We start from the raw sequence: 19,868 nt of genomic DNA, 5'->3' as shown, positions 1-19,868 counted from the left end.
AAACTAGAAAAACTGCAAATTAAAAATTGAGGAGACGAAAAATTAAAAAATCTAAAAATTTTTTGAAACATTGAAAACCGGGAAATTGAAGAAGTGACAAATTGAAAAATCGTGAAACTGCAAATCGAAAATTAACAAAATCTAGAAATTGAAACATTCAATATGAAATTGAAGTTGGAAGATCGAAAAACTGAAAAATGTAAGAATGTAAACTCGACGAGTGTGTCTTAAAATTGAAGGGATAAAAAAATTAAAAACTAAAAAATTGCAAACCGCAAAATATAAAAAACAAAACATTGAAAAAACAAAAAATTGTTAAAATGAAGAAAATAAAAAGCGAGACGAAAAATTGCAAATTGAAAATTTGTAGAAATGAAAAATTAAACAATCGAAAAATTGAAAACTGGGGAAATTTTAAATCGAAAAATTGCAAAATCTAAATATTGAAAAATTCAAAAGTTGGAAAATGAAAAAAATGAAAAAGTTAAATTTACAAACTCGAAAAGTTTAAGTCAAAAAAGTTGTCGAAGTGTTATTTACGCAACTGGTCTTGACATTATGGAGGTTATCAAAAACCAAAAATTGCAATTTTTTTATAATTTCTCAAAGAAACGACGGGATTCGTTGGATTGCACTTCAGGGGCGAGTTGGTTTTCCATTCAATAAAAAAATTGAGAACTTTTGGTATACTTATAAAAGAAATGACAACAATAATGATAACAACAGTAGTAATACATGGCCCGCTTGTGGTCGAAAAACGCGTCCGCTTTTACTGCGTTGGAGTTTTCACTCCTGTCTGATGAATGATGATTGAACAAACAGAAATTTTCCAACATTATCGACAATTATGGTAAACGTAGTTTGACCTAGGGATGCGATTAGTATCAATAAAAGATGATTTTCAAGTAATGATTGTCCATGTAAGAAAACGCAATTATGTTGTCATTACTGGAAAATATAAAAATCTATCGATCGCTTTAAAAAAACTTATAATTTATTCATCATCGAAAAATAGCTCCCCCTTTCGTCTGTTTGTCCGAAACGCTAATCAAGATTTTAAGCATCCCCACCTACAATCGGATGACGTCATCTCCAAAATTTACGTTAGAAAATATAATTTCAATTTTATAAAATACGATACTCCGTGTTCAGTTTTTACTGTGGACTTCCGACTTTTGGAAAAAAAATGAAAATTGTACAACAACATTTTGCAATTCAATTTTGAAACTGCAAAAACGAATATTCTGAAATCCGGTAAATGTTTAAGGTTATCGTAATCATGGTAAATCGCTAACTAAATTTGTTTAATTATTATTATAAATCCTCTATGAAATATACACAACATTATGTACTCAATCAATGCACTCATAGATTTTGGAATTACTTATACAGGGTGACTCAAAAAATAATAAATGGGGCAATTTATTATGTTCATTACTCGCTCCATTTTCCCGAAATTTTTGGAATACAGTACTGTTATTACTAGTATTACACTGCATTTATTCAAACTGATTTTTCTTTACACTGACTTTAACATTACATACATATTTTAATTTCAACTTATTCAGTTTATCATAAAAAAGTAAAATTCACAACATCAAATGTTATTATTTATGGAAAAAATTGGATTTATTTACCTTCGACCAATTTTTGGTATCACAATTTTTCAGATTTTCTTTGTCTTCGATTTTACAATTTTTTGATGTCACAATTTTCCGATATTACAATTTTTCAGTTTCTCAATTTTTGATTTTTCGATTTTTAAAATAACATAGTCCCACACATGTAGTTTATGACCCCGTGTTGAGTTTTTACTCGAAATGTCCGGATTTTTGGAAAAAAAATCGAAATTATAAAACAACATTTTGCAATTTAATTTTGAATCTGCAATACTAAATGCTTCGAAATCTTGCAGATGTTTTAACGTTACAATAAGCATGATAAATTTTTAATCAAAATATATGATGAGCCTGTACTTGTGATTTATCACTCCATTAATATTTTTAGATTTGTTTGAAAAAATTAATGATTGAGTCAATCTATTTGATCGATTAAATCAGCAACGGCTCACTCGATTTTCCCAGAAAATTTTGGAAATGCAATACTGTTATTTTTAGTATTCGACACATTTTTTTTCCAGAAATCTGGATGTCTCGAGTAAAACTCAACACGGATTCATAAAGTATACGTTTAGGAGTATGCTATTTTATATAGTTCAAAACCCATTGGCCATGTACAATTTTGAGACGTCATCACAAAGTTGGTGGTGATGATTAGACAAAGTTTGGCTAGTGTTTTATCGTCTACATTCATCGATATGTTGAATACGAAACCGTCATGAAATCCATCACATGCGAGTTGGTAAAACGTTCGCAATCTACCCAAGAGGCCTCGAGTTCAATCCCCCGGAAAACCCTTTTTTTTCCTGTTTTTATTATTCATATTTTATATATTCTGGAATTTTATGTATTACTGTAACTGATTAAAAATTATAAAAATCCATTTTAGGGTGTCTAAAAACAAGGGATAATTATAACTATAAGAAACAATTTTATTTTATTCAGTAAGTAAACTACTGAACATCATTAATGACAGATTACAATGCTGTGGGCGTGGTGTTTCTCCAACTTTATATTCTTAATAGTTTAAAAAAGGGGCATTTGTATCGATTGTTAAGTCGCAAATACTTTAACGATTCTTGTGTTCAAATAGTCGTTAAATACGATCGTTGAGCATTCTCTTAGTCGTGAAACGAAAGGATGGAAGGTAAGTTTCTTGAGTTTACACAGTTTTAAAGGGAAATCTTTTCAGTAACAAATTATATCAGAATATGTCGTTTCTTCACGGTGGACATTTTTGAGTGTAGAGCCATGAAATATTGCCTCTTGGCAATATCTTTGATTATATCACCTTTGATTCTCCTCCAAGGATATTTCTTTTTAAAAAATTTCGAATTGAAATATTTCGTTCAGTATGAGCCTATTTACATTCTGTTATTATATGTGCGTAACTAAATTCGAAACATGAGTTAAACTAATTATTAATTGTAGATGATGGTATCCATTTACTGTCAAGCTTACACCACTAACATAATCAAAACTTACATTCACGAAATCCAAGTGTGGAAAATCGAAGAAGTCACAAAAGAGATTAAAAGAAAAGTGAGGCAAACTTGGATTTACATTACGGCGTACATGTGCACGACCACGGCTCTAGGTCTCATGGCTGGGATATCGTCCACCGTACCGACTTCGCTGGACAATGATCTTATTTTCGTTTACAAAATAGTAGAACTGTATTTTCCGCAATGGGAAAATTTTATCGTGTGGTGTCTAAAACCTACGTTTTTTGTGTTGACGTACGTGGGCATAAGTGTACCTGGATTCGCGATTTTGTATTTCCACGGCCACGCCAACCTGCAAAAATTTATGCTGAAACACTGCTTGAAAGATATAAACGCCAAGTTCAAACACCTAGAGTACATTAGATGGAACAACGTGGAGTACCACAGGGAGATCGAGGAAAAATTGATGTTTTGCGTGAAGCGCCACGTCCAGCTCACTGAGTAAGATAGTCATAAACTTTGAAGGTAAAACCAACGAGTTTTTCAGAATCGCTTCAAGAGCCTTACGACTCACGCAAGTGTACGTTTTGCCGTTTCAAATCATGGGTACCTGGGTAATGGCTAGTATTCTTCTAGTCTTTTTTGCGGTACTTCTCCCACTAACGTCAAATTTTTAATTAACATTGTAGTTTGAAGGTTCTTTGTCCGACCAGTACTTTCGCATGGTACTTATGATACTTACGACGTCTGCTATGTTGCTAGGGTTTGCAGCCGGTGGGCAAGGAATCGAAGATTGGGTACGTTGTAACATAGTCGTGGTACTTTACCAAACCCGAAATTACTTACAGTCGGAGGAAATATACGAAACTCTGTGCCAAGTCGAGTGGTACCACTGGAACTCAAAAAACAAAAAAACTTACCTGTTTTTCCTGATGCACGCGGCGCGAATATTCAAGATCAAGTACTCTGAAAACGTTTCGCTTAACTATCAGCTGGGGCTAAAGGTACGACTTGGGCTTGCTGGGGCGAAATAAACCTGTGATTTCAGGTTGTGAACGCCATTTTTTCCGCCATGTCGGTCATATATAGTTTACAGCAGAAGAAGAACTCGTAAGTAAAGAAGGTACATCACAACGTAGTCGAGATAAATTTCTCTAGGATCTTTTTATTGTTCAAATGTTATCTTCCCATTCAATAAAAAAAAGACAAGAATTTTCGTTTTATTTATAACATAACATAACATAACATATTTATGTGTACATATAAACATATAACACTGTTTTTGTACACGTCAACATACAACAAAACAAATTGTTTACAATATCTACATGGAATTTGTGTAAGGCAAGACCTAGTAACGTCCAACAAAAACCTCCACATATAACTATTTAAGATCGACACATACTTTATAAATGAATAGGAGGTGTTTGTTTGTATTCATCCACCGAGTAAAAATTGTGCATTTTACAATGTTTCGTTATTTTGTGTTTGAACGTTGTCAGTGGAAGTTTTTTGTATGATTCTGGGAGATTATTATACATACTTACGTCCAAGGAGTTTTTAATGGATTTTGTGAATTTGTATTTAGCAGTTTTGATGTGCTGAGCTTGCCTAGTATTATACGAATGAACATCTGAATTTTTAACCATCGTTTTCTGCTTCTTATGGATTTCAATTAGCATACTAATGATGTAAAGACATGGAAATGTTAAGATGCCGTATTTCAGGAACAAGGGCTTGCAATGGTCACGTAAGCTGGCATTTGCAAGAATTCTGACCGCTCGTTTTTGGAGTCGGAATATTTTAATCGCATAACTACTACTTCCCCAACTCAATATACCATACATAAGACGAGACTGGAACAGAGCGTGATAGGCTGAAAGGAGTAAATTGAAGCTCAGTAAGGGTCGTAATTTTCTCGGGAGAAAAATGGTGCTAGCTAATTTTGAAGAAACTTGGTTGATGTGTGCTTGCCAGTTTAAACCATCGTCTATCGTTATACCTAGGAGTTTAATATTTTTTCCATTTAGCAAAGTGGGATTTGTCGATAGGAATAATTCCTGCGTCTTATTCTTGTTAAGACATAGTCCATTTGTATTAAACCAAGTTTCTATATTCTGTTTCCTTTCGTTTATTAGTTCTTTAAGTCTAACTGGATCCTTGTCAGAGACTATACTGGTGGTATCATCTGCGAACAGAATTGCGTCGTCTAAATCGTTTATCATTAACAGAAACAATAGTGGTCCCAGGACGGATCCCTGCGGTACGCCATATTTCACGTTACGATATAGTGACTCTTCATTGGCAACAACAACTTTTTGTTGTCTGTTTCCCAAGTAAGATTCGAAAAATGACCAAGCAGTTCCCCGAATTCCATAGTGTGCCAATTTTTCGAGAAGGTTTCCATGATCGACACAATCAAAGGCCTTGCTGAGGTCAAAGTAGACCAAAGAGGTGTGCATGTTCTCCTCAAAACCCTCAACAATACCCTCAATTACAGTTAAAACAGCGTCTATTGTCGACTTTCCAGATGTAAAACCAAACTGGAGATTGTTGAGTGTTTTATTTTTTGATAAAAAGTTCGAGAGCCTAACTTTAACAAGTATTTCAATTAGTTTACCTAAAATCGGTATTATGCAGATCGGGCGATAGTTGTTCACGTCCTGTGGATCACCATTTTTGAAAATTGCGACTACTCTTGACTTTTTCATAGCATCTGGAAAGACTCCCTGAGAAAAACATGCATTTATAAGTTTACAGAGAGGCTTCGCGTAGATATCGATAGTTTTTTTTACTATTTTGGTGTTTAGATTGTAGACATCAAAAGAGTTTGTATTCTTTAGAGAATTTGCCGTCAAGATCAATTCATCTATCGTTGTTGGTACAAGAAAAAATGAACCAGCAGGGGAGGGTCTACTTGACATATATTCACCTGGTGTGCCCGCTACTGGTGGAAGATTTTTAACGACTGATTCTGGGAGAGACGTAAAGTGCAGGTTAAATTTCTCACTTGAGATCGCACTTCCAGTAATATGTTGTTTTTTGTTTCGTTCGTGATTTATTAGTCGCCAAGCACCCTTCGACACGGAGCTGGCCCGCTCTATATATGAGTCGTACGCTTTTTTCTTTGTCTCATTTATTAATTTATTATAGTCAGTTTTCAATCTTCTCAGAGTATTTATATCTACGGGGTCCTTTGTAACTTCACTTACGATTTTTACGGCGCTCAAAGTGTCTCTAAACTGCCTAAGCTCTTTACTAAACCATGGAGCAATCTGCGACTGGTCATTTTTGCACTTTTTCAGGGGAAGATGTTCGTTTATAAGCTGGGAGAGCGTACCAACTATAACTGAGCTTGCAGCGTCGACATCTAATAAAGGCCTATAGAAAATACTCCAATCAACTTCAAGCAAAGACTGTCGAAGCTTTGCTATTCCAACATCAGTGATAGGTCTCGTCCACGTAATGGGTTTTGACTGAGAAGAGTGTATTTGCATCTTAATGTATTGACCATAATGATCCGAGAGGACAGGTTCAATAACGCCCGTCTCATACTCCTCTACAAGATTCGTTAAGATGTTATCTACACAACTTTTAGAGTGTTTACTAACTCTCGTATAATCCGAAATAGTGGGAAGAATGTTAAAAGTATATAACAGCAATTTGAGTTCAGACAGTACATTCGAAGATGTTTTAAAGTCAACATTGAAGTCACCGAGTAAAATTATGTTTTTGTATTTTTTAAAAATCATAGTTAGTAAACTCTCTAATTTTTCAAGAAAGATTTCCATTACTCCATTTGTAGATCTATAAACCGTAATAACTATTAAGTCTAAGAATTTAACGTATATACCACAGAACTCAGCATGTATTTCCACGCAAAACTCATTTAAGTCCAATTGACAAAAGGATATATGTTTTTTAATATAAATAGCCACACCTCCGTGGATGAATGAACATCTACAAAAGAAATTAGTTAGAATATATTTTTCCAAATTTATACCGATAAGATCTTCACTCTTGAGCCAGTGTTCAGATAAACAAAGTATATCGTAATCATCTTTGTCCAAGAACAATAATAGTTGATTCACCTTGTTCCTTAAGCACTGCATGTTTAAGTGGAATATCGAGAAATTCACAGCCGTGGAAAGTGCAGTGCTTTTTACCGGAGTTTCCACTAATTTGATGTTGTGCGATGTTACATGTTCTGCCTTTTCAGCCCACGTCAATGTTTCCTGTGTTGGTGCTACTCGTTCTCTTGAGGTGTTCGGTACTTTTGAAAAAACCTCGTAACCAAAATACCATTTGGCCAGGTAAGGGGTTTTAAAGCGGTCGATGTATTATGTTGGTAGATAGTAACTTTGAAAGATGAGTAACAACTAGGATACTTGGATCTTAATTTTTCACAAGTGACTTCTGGGAAATCTTTTTCTAGATACTTGATCAAATCTTCGCAAGTAGTCACTGGGTCGAGTCTAGATACAAAAAGGGACGATGATTTTGGTACAGACTTTATTCCCGTCAATGATGGTTCTACTGATTTCCCAATTACAGGAGGTTTTCTTTTTTTGTTCTTTTTGTTCTCAGACACACTCCAATTTTCTGTAATGTTCTGCCGGGTATTTTCTTGGTCTTTGGTTTCTCTGCTATTTTCAGCCTCTTTACGTGTTTCATGTATAATTTCCACATTTTGATGGGTCAATGTACTTTGCTGCTTTTTATTTCTCGTATCGGTTGTTTTGTCAGCTGGTTTATCGGAGGTCACCAAGCCGTCTATTTTTTTAGGGTTTGCTTGTGTCTGCAACTTCTTTTCTTTTTTGGTGTCCTCTATCGGTTCAGGGTCTTTCCCATTTAATAACGATTCGATAAGTTTCCTTTGGAAAATAATTGTCTCACGAAGATCTTGAATAATACAATCTTTTCCTTTGATGATATAGGAGAAATATCTTGCATCCATTTCTGTACCAGGGAGATTCTCAATAGCGTCCAGGAACACCGCATCTTCGTTCGTTTCCTGTTTTTCACAACATTCAAAATGTTTATCGTCGAAACATTTTGCCACTATTTCTCCACAGCTGGGGTGGTATTTGCCCCCACAATTTACACATGTAGCCGCATCTACAACTGGTTTTTTACACTTTTTGCACTCAGCAGAGGAGGCAGCGCTTGCCCGCCATGTTATAATAAATAATCATAATAACAGTAATACATTGCCCGCTTGTGGTCGAAAAACGCGTCTGCTTTTAATTAAATAGGTTCGTACTGAACAAAATACTTCAATTCGAATTTTTTTAAAAAGAGATATTCTTGGAGGAGAATCAAGGGCAACCAAGTCAGAGATAATGCCAGGAGTGAATACATTCTGATATAGTGTGTTACTAGAAAGAATTCCGTTTAAAACTGAGTAAATTAACGGAAACTTAGCTTCGTATTGAACGACTATTTGATCACATAGATCGTTAAGGTAGTTCTGATTAACAATCAATCGATACAAATGATCCTTTTTTAGACTACTAAGAATACAAAGTTGTACACCCACCACGCCGACCACGCATAACGTTATATTGTGTGTGCTAATGACCTTTAATGGTTTAACTGTATAAGAAAATTGTTTCGTATAGTTGGAGGATTTGATACTTTTTGAAACAAAATTAAAAGATCAAAATTCCAATTTAATGCAAATATAAATATATGAAATAAATGTTACTTCTGGAATAATTGAAAGTCACTACAAATCAAGCACAATTACTTTAAAAGCTCCCAAAAATCATTCAATATTTTCAAGTATTGTTCAGTATAATAACAAAGTATGTTTTAACCTTTCATGACCCCTTGAGTACAAAGAAATAGGTCTCCTGTTTCTGTCAGTCTGTTTGTCCGTCTGTCTGTCTGTCTATCGTACAGACTTTTGGAAAAAAACTCAAAATTAGGAAACACCATTTTGCAAAAACGAGTGCTTTGAAACTTTCCAGATATTTTTTACATTTTCTTATGCAGGATGTCTCAAAAAAATTAATGAATCAGTCAATTAATTTTATTGGTTAAATCAGCGACGGCTCACTCAATTGTTCCAGAAAATGTTCTCATTTACAGTCGATCATTAACGAATAAACACAATTGTATGGGCATGTTTTTGTCCAACTTTATATCCTTAATAGTTCAAAAAAGGAGCATTTGTATCGATTGTTAATCAGAACTACCTTAACGATTCTTGTGTTCACATAGTCGTTAAATACGCTTGCTGAGCATTGTCTTAGTCCTGAAACGAAATGATGGAAGGTAAGTTTCTTGAATTTACTCAGTTTTAAACCGAAATCTTTTCAGTAACAAACTATATCAGAATATGTCGTTTCTTCACGGTAGGTATTTTTGAGTGTAGAGCCACGAAATATTTCCTCTTGGCAATATCTTTGATATTCCTTTGATTCTCCTCCAAGGATATTTCTTTTTAAAAAAATTCGAATTGAAGTATTTCGTTCAGTATGAGCCTATTTACATTGTGTTATTATATGTGCGTAACAAAATTCGAAACATGAGTTAAACTAATTCTTAATTGTAGATGGTGGTATCCATTTACTGTCAAGTTTACACCATTAACATAATCAAAACTTGCATACAGCAGATCCAAGTGTGGAAAATCGAAGAAGCCACGAAAGAGATTAAAGGAAAAGTGACGCAAACTTGGATTTACATTACGGCGTACATGTGCACGACCACAGCACTAGGTCTCCTGGGTGCGATATCTTTCATCCTACCAACTTCCAGAGACAGGGATCTTATTTTCTTTTTCAAAATATCAGAACTGTATTTTCCGCAATGGGAAAATTTTATTCTCTGGTGTTTAAAACCTTTGTTTTTTATGTTAGTCTACGTGGGCGTAAGTGTACCTGGATTCGCGATTTTGTATTTCCACGGCTACGCCAACCTGCAAAAATTTATGCTGAAACACTGCTTGCAAGATATAAACGCCAGGTTCGAGCACGTAGAGTACATAAAATGGAACAACGTGGAATACCACAGAGAAATCGAAGAAAAATTGATGTTTTGCGTGAAGTACCACATCCAGCTCACTGAGTAAGATAATTATAAATTTTGAAGGTAAAACCAACGAGTTTTTCAGAACCGCTTTAATACCCTACTATCAGTTGGGGTTAAAGGTACGACTTGAGATTGCTGGGACTAAATAAACCGGTGGTTTCAGGTCGTGAACGCCCTTTTCTCCGCGATGTCGGTCATATATAGGTTACAGCAGAAGAACTACTCGTAGGTAAAGGCATGCATCACAACTTAGTCTAGATAAATTTCTCTAGGATCGTTTTATTGTTAAAATATTAGCTTTCCATTCCATAAAAAAATGACGAGAATTTTTGTTTCATTTATAAATAATAATAATAATAATAGTAATACATTCAATCAATCAATCAATCAATCAATCAATCAATCAATTTATTGTGCTTAAATGTACACACATTTTACACTCGTCAAAATACAGAGATAACATAAATGTCATTTACAATGTTTGATAGTAATAAATCAAGAAAAGTTGTACAGAAGAAAGAAAACATTTAGAACATGATACACATTATTGCATGGATACATTGATGTCGTTCAGAAACTGATCATAGTTATAGTAGGCTTTGTTAATCAGAAAGTTTTTTACAACCTTCTTAAAATTAACTGTATCTAACTTTCTAATCGACTCAGGAAGTTTGTTGAAAAATTTGATACCCAAGTATTGAGTACTGTTCTGTGACGACTTTAAACGTATGTGCCTCAGACATAAGTTTTCCTTATGTCGTGTGTCGTATTCATGGTTGTCTTTGTGTTTGGAGTATGTGTTTATATTTAGTCTCAGATTGATCAAGCTGTTAAAAATGAATACGCAGGGCACCGTAAGAATTCTTAATTTTTGAAACATACGCTTACAATCATCTCTGTAGCCAAGACTTCCCACTATTCGGACTGTCCGTCTCTGTAATCTAAATATGTTCGTCATCATGCTTGAGTGACCCCATGCTAAGATACCATAACTTATGTTACTATGGCATAATGCAAAATAAGCTACTTTTAATGTCTCTATCGGAAGCTTTCTACTTAGATTTCTCAACGCAAATATTCCTGTAGAAATTTTCTTAGCTAGGTTCTCACCGTGTGTATGAAACCTCATTTTTGCGTCTAGTGTTATCCCTAAAAAGTTTGTCTCTTTAACTATGTCTGTAGGTAGTGGGCCGGTGTTTTTTAGAGTGAATGCGACTTTAACCGTTTTATTTTTGTTTAGGGTTAGTTTATTTGTTGTAAACCAATGAGTTGCCTTCAATTCTGTTTCCTCATTGCGATTTAGGGCCTCTGCGAATGTAGCTTCATTAGTTAATAAGTTCGTGTCATCCGCAAATAGTACAGTTTTTGTGTTTAGAAAGAAGGGAAAATGGAGAAATAATAATGGGCCCAGGATTGACCCTTGGGGCACTCCTAGTACCACTGGTAGCTTTTCCGATTCCCTGTTATTATGTCTTACTGACTGAAGCCTATTTACCAAGTAGGATGTTATCATGCTGCAAGCGAGAGGATGTAAATTGTAATAGTATAACTTTCTTATTAGTTCTGAGTGGGAGACCCAATCGAAGGCTTTTGACAAGTCTAAAAAGCAACCGATGCTATATCTGCCGCGCTCTAGGCAATCTCCGATAAAACTTGTGAGATCAAGAATGGCTTTGGTTGTATCTCGACCTTTTCGGAAGCCGTACTGACTATTGGAGAGAACATTACCATCTTCAAGGAAGTTACTCAATTGGTCATAAAGTATCCTTTCTAAAATCTTAGAGAAGACTGGTAGAAGTGAGATCGGTCTATAGTTAGTAGGGTCGTTTCTATTACCTTTTTTATGCACTGGTATCACTGCAGCGATTTTGAGACAGTCTGGGAATGTTGTGGTCCTTATGCATTCATTTATTAATCTAGTTATTGGTGAAATGATGGTGTCTTTCATAGATTTAATAATATTGACGCTTATGTTATAACAATCTTTTGAATTGCTATTTTTTAGTTTGCTAATGGTGTCTCTAACAGCTACACTGGAGACTTCTGAGAAATTAAAATATTTAGAATTATTACAGTGCATGTTGCAGTTCTTAATAATTAAGTCAATGGGATCTTGAGTAGCTATAGGAAGTGTTTTTATTGAATTTGGCCCGATATTAGTAAAGAACTTGTTGAAATCGTCATTTGAAATTTCACAGTTTGCCGCACTACCTACCAATGAATTTTTATTTCGGTTGTTATTTATTACTTGCCAAATTGCTTTACTTTTATTATTCGATTTATCTATAAAACTCTTGGTGTAGTTCACTTTTTTTATTTTAATTGTTTCTTGATAAAGGTGTCGACATTTATTTCTAGCCTTTCTAGTCACGTCCGTTTGAACAATTTTATGAAACTCGTCAAGAAATGATAATTCTTCGCGTATTTTTCGCAATTCGTCATCAAACCACTTAATGTCCATTTTGCTATGGTTGGTTTGTTTCAGGATTTTTTCTGGGAAGGCAAGATTCATGTTGTCGATAATTTCCTTTATAAACAATGTAAACTTAGTATTGATATCAAGGGTTTTATCGTCAACAAAGTACCAGTCAGCTTTACTTATATTATTGTATAATTTGCACTTGCCTAGTTTAGTAATCGGGCGGCACTTATAAGTAACATGTTTGTTCTTAGCGTCAGATACAGTTAATTTGAAGTCTATGCCTAAATGATCAGACATTAGGCTATTGAACGGTTTTACACTATAGCTTAGAGTGTGAATGTTGGTAAAAATGTTATCAAGAGTATTATTGCCCCTGGTCGCAAATTTTACGATGGGATACAAGCCAAATTCAGTTAAGGTGTTACAAAGTTTTAGTTCTAGCATGCTATTAGTGTTGAAATGTATGTTAAAATCTCCACTTAGGATAACATTGTTTTTGACTACATCTATTGTATCCAGTACATCAACAATAATTTCACAAAACAGATTAAAATCACCAGACGGCGGCCGGTATATATTTATAACAATAAGTTTGCAAGAGTTGACTAGTGATGCTGAGATTTCGCAATGATTTTCAATAGACATATTTTCCAGATTATGTAGAGTAGTATATTGTAAATTATGTGCTGCAAATAAGAGGGAACCTCCATAATTACTCAACTTACGGCAAAAACTGGATGCTACGTGCATATTTTCGATAGAAAGGTTGTCCACTTCCGCGTCGTTTAGCCAATGTTCGCAGATAGCCGCCAACGAGAAATTTCCCTGGTGTAACAGTAGTTCAAACTCTTGGAGTTTTGATCTAATTGATTGCGAATTAAGCACAAGGATTCTTAGCTCTTTAGTTGTTGTTGTCGGGGTGGGTGAAAAAACCTGTTAATTCGTGTTCCCTTAGGCCATATTTCCGATTTCATAACGGTTTCCAACTCATCAAAGTCCAAAGTTAGTTTGAAACTGGAATAGAGGTCCGGATACTTTGAATTCAATTTTTCGATATCAAATTCGTTAAGATAGGATTTCAGATGTTCTTGCATCTGTTTTTTAGTTGTTTTAGGAGATAATCTGTATACGTGAATATAAGCTTTTTTTGAGATAGCTTCCAGACGTGTAGTTCCAGGAAGGGATCCAATAACTGTTGATTTGAGTTGTCGTTTTTTGATTTTGGTATCAATAATAGGCTGATCCTTTTTTTTCGTCAAAGGCTTGCTTAACCTTAGATTTGTTCCAAGGAGTTGACTTAGGTTTGTTATTGATGTTTGTTGTTATTAAGGTAGGTGGTTCCTTATCGTTGGTGTTTTTCTGAGCAGTGGCGTTTGTTTCTCTTTTTTTTTCATTGTTCGGTTTCTCGTTACCTTTAATGATGTTTTTGCTTGTGGTACCTGTAGAGGCTGCCATGGAAAGTTGATTATTTAGTAGTTGTATTTGCTGTCTTAGTTCATCAATAATAATGTCCTTTTGTTTTATTATGTACGTAAAGATTTTGAGGTCCATACGAGTACCCGTATTCGGCTGCTGTTGGAGACGATTAACTGCGTCCCAGAAGTCGGGGTCTGTCATTTCTGTAATGGTGTCTTCGTTTTCACAACAAGTAAAAGTTGTTCCATCGTCCGAGTATTTGGCAGACTTCTTTGCACAGCTAGGATGAAATGGTTGCTGGCACTTTAGGCATTTTACACTAGTCACTACTTTATTTTTGCACTACTATCCGTGTCTGTGTTCTTTGTCGCCATCTTGTATTGCCCGCTTGTGGTCGAAAAACGCGTCTGCTTTTTATTAAATATTAGGCGAATTGTGATTGTACATTTGTCGTTTATTAATGAATTCACAGATTTTGCAGTTAGTTATACAGGCTGACTCAAAAAAAGTTAAAAAATCGAAAAAGCGGGAAACTTGGAAATGGAAAAAATTACTAAAAAGCAGAAGTAGTTTAAGATGGCGTACAGTCAACAGGGCGATAAGGTTGGGTAGATGTAGTGTAATACTGAATATAAAAGTACTGCATTCCCAAATTTTCGGGAAAATGAATTGGGTCGTCCTGAATATTAATTTATAACCAATAAAATAACGAAACAGTTTGCTCACGTATGCCGCGCGTTTTAGCAGAGGCGACTGAAAATCATTTATGTATATCTAAGCATTCTTAATTTAAGACAACAAGCGATAACAGACTGTATACGTGAGAGTCAAACAGAGAAATCGCAAACAATACCGATGGTCGCCCAGACTTTTTTATTGCTTCCACTTCCGCTTAATACATAAAACATTGGATTTTATTTTAATTTTTGATGGTGTAACAAAACAAATGCACGTCTGTAAATGTAAATAAGCGTGCTGCGCCTATGTTTCAAACGAGTTTTTACTTTACAAAATTTTGTGTCTATCACAACGGGTTGGTGCAATGTAACACTAATAATAACAGTATTGTATCTTCAAATTTTCGGGAAAATGGAATGAGCTATTTCTGATGTAATCAATAAAGTAAATTGACTCATTCATTAATTTATCCAATGCATTTGATAGGGTAGATCATTGCATATTGTTAAAAAAACTTGATGGTATAGGAATAATGTCATCAGCTATTAATGATTTTTAGAAATCTCCTGTTTGGTAGGGAACAATTTGTTGAAATTCACGGAGTCAAGTCAGCATTTTTCGTATATCGTTAGTAAGTACCAACTGCTTTGTTTTACGTCGATATTCCCATCTTATTCATGAAAATACCGGTGAAAAATTACAATGTCGCAATGTAGCAAATGCAGATCAAATAAAAAAGATGGCTTGGTTGGTTGTGAAGGCGCTTGCAATAAGTGGTTGCACTATTCCTGTGTAAATCTTACGGAATCCGATTTTAAGATCTTAGAAAAAAGCAAAAATCCCTTTTTCTTGTGTGATGGGTGCAAAACCAGTTGTGAATTTTTAGAGAAATCTCACTTATGTAATTTATGTACGAATATTAAATCTATTGATGACAAAGTGGGAGAACTCAATAAAACGTATGAAAAACAGTTCAGTGATATGCAAGCCCATTTTGAAAATTTCAAAAGCGAACTAACATCATCTTTCCAGTCACAGTTTAATGAGTTAATTCACTTGCGGAAAAATCCATAAAAAACGATGAAACCGTTACTTATGCCAGTGCTGTTAAACAAACAACATCTATCATATTTCAACCTAAAGATCAATCGCAAAGTGTAGCCACAACTAAATCGGAAATATTACGCAACGTTGATCCAGTAAAAACTGGTGTTTCCATAAGAAATACTAAAACTGCTCGTAATGGAAGCCTAATTGTCCGCTGTGATAAAAACCTGGACAAAGAAAAAATTGCAAAAGTCGCTAAAGATACTCTGGGTGAAAAATATACAATTAAGCAACTACCTGTTATAAATCCCCGAATTAGAGTTGTAGGAATAACTGATAAAGAAATCACAACTGATGAACTATCTGATTACATCATACACCAAAACGGATATCTTTTTGTAGGAGAACCTTATTGCAAAGTTGAGAAAATAACACCCTTAAGAAAAGACAATAAACGATTTCAGGCAACCATAGAAGTGAATATTGTTACATATAACAATATAATAAAAAATAACTAACTCATTGTTGGCTACGATGGTTGTATTGTTTATGACGCCATTGATATAAAATTGTGTTAGTGTTGTGGCTACCATCATTACTATAAACAATGTTCTCACAAACTTCTAATATGCCCCAAATGTTCTAGATCTCACAATGTCAACGAATGTAAAACTGAGGTGTTACTTTAAATACAAAACATCAGACTAATCTTAGCGTTGATCATACAGTGTGGGATTTCAGTAAATGTCATGCTTATCAAAAAGCCCAATCTGATTTCAAGTCAAGCATATTATCTGTAATAATTCTCATTCTATTTCGTCCATTAATAATACTTAGTAGTACTCAAAATATCCACGTATACTACCAAAATGTTAGAGGTATGAATACAAAGGCTTCAGAGATTCTCATAAACTCAAGTGCGATGTCTCACTTTGATATATTAATTTTGACAGAAACTTGGCTAAACTCTAGCTCCTTCAATGGTGAGTATTTTGATACAAAAATGTTCAACGTTTTCAGAAAAGATCGTGACTTTAGCGTAACACCAATGTGAAGAGGTGGAGGTGTGCTTATTGCAGCTCAGAAACTTTCTGAGCTGCAATAACAGATACAAATAACAGTAATAGATCTAGTGCGAGTTTGTCGTCAATTTACCGACCTGAAACCAATAGACATATTAGCAGCAAAAATAAGACTGGGGTATAAATTTCTTTATGTTATTGTCTTATATATTTATTTATTTAACAATGAAATTATATCTTAAACAAAAACACAAAGCTTGGATAAAGTACAAAAATGATAAATCACTTGTATCTTTTGAAATATTTAAAATGCACCGCAATAAAGTAAAAAATTTTATTAGAAATGCTCATGAAAATTATTTACGACGAATTACAGAAGAAATAAAAATAAATCCAAAACAATTTTGGGCTTTTATTAAAAACAAAACGGAATACCCAATGTGATGAAATATAATGACAGCGATTTAACGTCACCAGAAGATGCATATAGTTAATGCGTTTGCTGAATCGTTTGTTAAATCATTCAAACAAGATAATAACACCAACTCTGTAGTATTTGAGGAAAACTTAAGTAGTCTAAAATAAAAACATCTTATATGTTAAAAATGTTGATTCCAGAGAAATTTACAATTCGATTAAAAAACTTAAGCCAACTTTGACAGCTGGTCCTGATGCTATTCCCTCATTTCTCATTCGTGATTGTGCGTCAGTTTTATGTGAACCGTTATCTGTTATTTTTAATTTGATATTAAGAACATCTATTTTTCCAGAAAAGTGGAAACTATCACGCATTACACCTGTCCATAAGAAAAATAGCACAAGTGACATAACAAATTATCGTCCAATCACAATTATTAACAATTTTGCAAAAATATTTGAAATCCTGCTTCATTCTCGAATATGTAATCACGTTTCCACTTATTTGTCCTCAAATCAACATGGTTTTAGAAAGGGAAAGTCAACAACCAAAAACTTATTTTTAAAAGCACAGTTTATTTCAGACTATTTAGATCAGCGTAGTCAGGTGGACTGCATATATACAGATTTTTCTAAGGCGTTTGATCGCGTAAATCATAGAATTTTATTGCTTAAATTACATTCTTTTTGCTTCTCGAATGACTTGATTAATCTCTTCACATCATATCTATATGAAAGATATCAGTATGTGTATTATCAGGGCTTTTACTCTAGCAAGTTTCGTCAAACCTCGGGGGTACCCCAGGGGTCTGTGTTGGGTCCTTTACTATTCAATATCTACATAGATGATGTTGGACAACAAATTGATGTAGTATCTTATGTATGCTGACGATCTCAAACTAATCCGCGAAATTAAAACAATAGATGACTGTGTGCGTCTTCAGAATAATCTAAACAGATTGTATAACTGGTCAGTCAGTAACGAACTCCTTCTAAACAAAGATAAATGTTTTGTTAAATCCTATTTCAGAAAGATACATTTTTTATTCTACAATTATAATTTTTTACGGTAAGACCACTGAATTTTTCAGAAACGCCTTAAGGCCCCTACGACTCGCACATGTGTACGTTTTTCCGTTTCAAATCGTCGGTAGCTGCGTGATGGCTAGCGTTATTCTAGTCTTTTTTGCGCCACTTCTTGCGTTAACGCCAAATTTCTAATTAACATTGTAGTTTGAAGGTTCTTTGTCCGACCAGTACTTTCGCATGGTAGTTTTGGTACTTACGGCGTCTGCTGTGTTGCTGGGGTTTGCATCGAAGATTTGGTACGTTATAATATAGTCTTGGTAATTTATCTAACCCGAAATTACTTACAGTCAGAGGAAATTTACGAAGCTCTGTGCCAAGTCGCGTGGTACCACTGGAACTTAAAAAACAAAAAAACGTGAGGCACAGAACTGCGGAAAAATATTTCTTCGTGTCTGCTATTAAGGATGCACAAGTTCGTGGCCATAAATTAATTAAAGCGATGCAACACGGAACATCAGCATATTTCCAACGTTAACTTTCTCTTTATTGAAATTTTCGCAAAAGATACAATTTTAATTAGCAGTCGAATGCTGGCTTTACCATGTTTGGGCTCGTAGCGATTTTTTATTGTTTTATGACGACTATATTTATCGCATTCATATTTTCTGCACAATGTTTTTGCTTATGTGATGACTTGGTATTTAGTGGCGGTTCGCATGCAACTTATCTATTTTCACACTTTTCAATTTAATGCTGCGTGAATGCGTTCTAATTTGAGCTTTATAAATAAAACTAAAATTCACGTTAATTACTTCCAGAGGATAGGCTAAGGAAGTATTGTAGTCGAATCCATTGGAAGATTGCTAATTTTTTTATTTCTCGACGTTGCATGACCTCTAGAGCACGAAAAAATAACTCCACCTTTCGTCTGTTTGTCCGAAACGCTAATCAAGATTTGGATGAACATCCCCACCTACAATCGGATGACGTCATCTCTAAAATTTACGTTAGAAAATATCATTTCGATTTTATATATATAATCAGATACTCCTATGTGGTTTATGAATCCGTGTTTCAGTTTCTGAAATGCGGTAAATGTTTTAAGGTTATCGTAATCATGGTAAATCGCTAACCAAATTTGTTTAAGTATTATAAATCCTCTCTGTAATATACACAATGTTATGTACTCAAACAATGCACTCATAGATTTTGGAATTACTTATACAGGGTGACACAAAATAATAATAAAAGGGGCAATTTAATATGTTGATTACTCACTCCATTTTCCCGAAATCTTTGGAATGCCGTATTGTTATTACTAGTATATTACACTGAATTTATCCAAAGTGATTCTTCTTTACATTGACTTTAACACTACATACATATTTTTATTTCAACTTATTCAGGTTATCATAAAAAAGTAAAATTCACAACATCAAGTGTTATTATATTTGGAAAAATTTGGATTTATTTACCTTCGACCAATTTTTGGTATCACAGTTTTTCAGTTTTCCTTTGTCATCGATTTTACAATTTTTCGATATTACAATTTTTCAGTTTCTCAATTTTTGATTTTTCGATTTTCCAAAATTTCAACATTTTTTAAAAATAAATATCCTTGGAGGCGAATCAAGGACGACGCAGCCCAAATTGTTACCAGGAGGTAATATTCTATGGGGTAAAACGCTAATCAAACTTTGTCTAATCATCTCCACCAATAATGTGATGATGTACG

The 19,868-nt window shown here is 34.3% G+C and overlaps 2 protein-coding genes across 2 annotated transcripts in view; one reads left to right on the top strand and one right to left on the bottom strand.

Annotated features, from left to right (window-relative positions):
• LOC135129553 (von Willebrand factor A domain-containing protein 8-like) overlaps positions 1 to 19,868 on the bottom strand; it is a 191,885-nt gene that overhangs the window by 122,556 nt on the left and 49,461 nt on the right. The gene's annotated exons all lie outside the window — the stretch shown is intronic.
• LOC135129731 (uncharacterized) lies at positions 2,674 to 3,569 on the top strand. The gene is made up of 3 exons (XM_064056977.1): positions 2,674 to 2,766; positions 2,812 to 3,002; positions 3,051 to 3,569. Exons 1-3 carry the CDS (start codon positions 2,760 to 2,762, stop codon positions 3,567 to 3,569), a joined length of 717 nt encoding a protein of 238 aa, XP_063913047.1. The 5' UTR covers positions 2,674 to 2,759.

Source organism: Zophobas morio, unplaced genomic scaffold, assembly GCF_036711695.1.
Source record: "Zophobas morio isolate AGI-343-1 ecotype UQ-CSIRO unplaced genomic scaffold, CSIRO_AGI_Zmor_V1 ptg000016l, whole genome shotgun sequence".
In the NCBI taxonomy this organism is placed as follows: domain Eukaryota; kingdom Metazoa; phylum Arthropoda; class Insecta; order Coleoptera; family Tenebrionidae; genus Zophobas; species Zophobas morio.
The sequence above is the reverse complement of the archived record's forward strand: the minus strand, read 5'-3'. Positions and strand labels throughout refer to the sequence as shown.

Excerpts from the sequence above, each read along its gene's own strand:
- LOC135129731 (XM_064056977.1), top strand. Across the intron at positions 3,003-3,050 it reads TTTACATTCTGTTATTATAT|ATGATGGTATCCATTTACTG; the intron begins GTGCGTAACTAA and ends TATTAATTGTAG.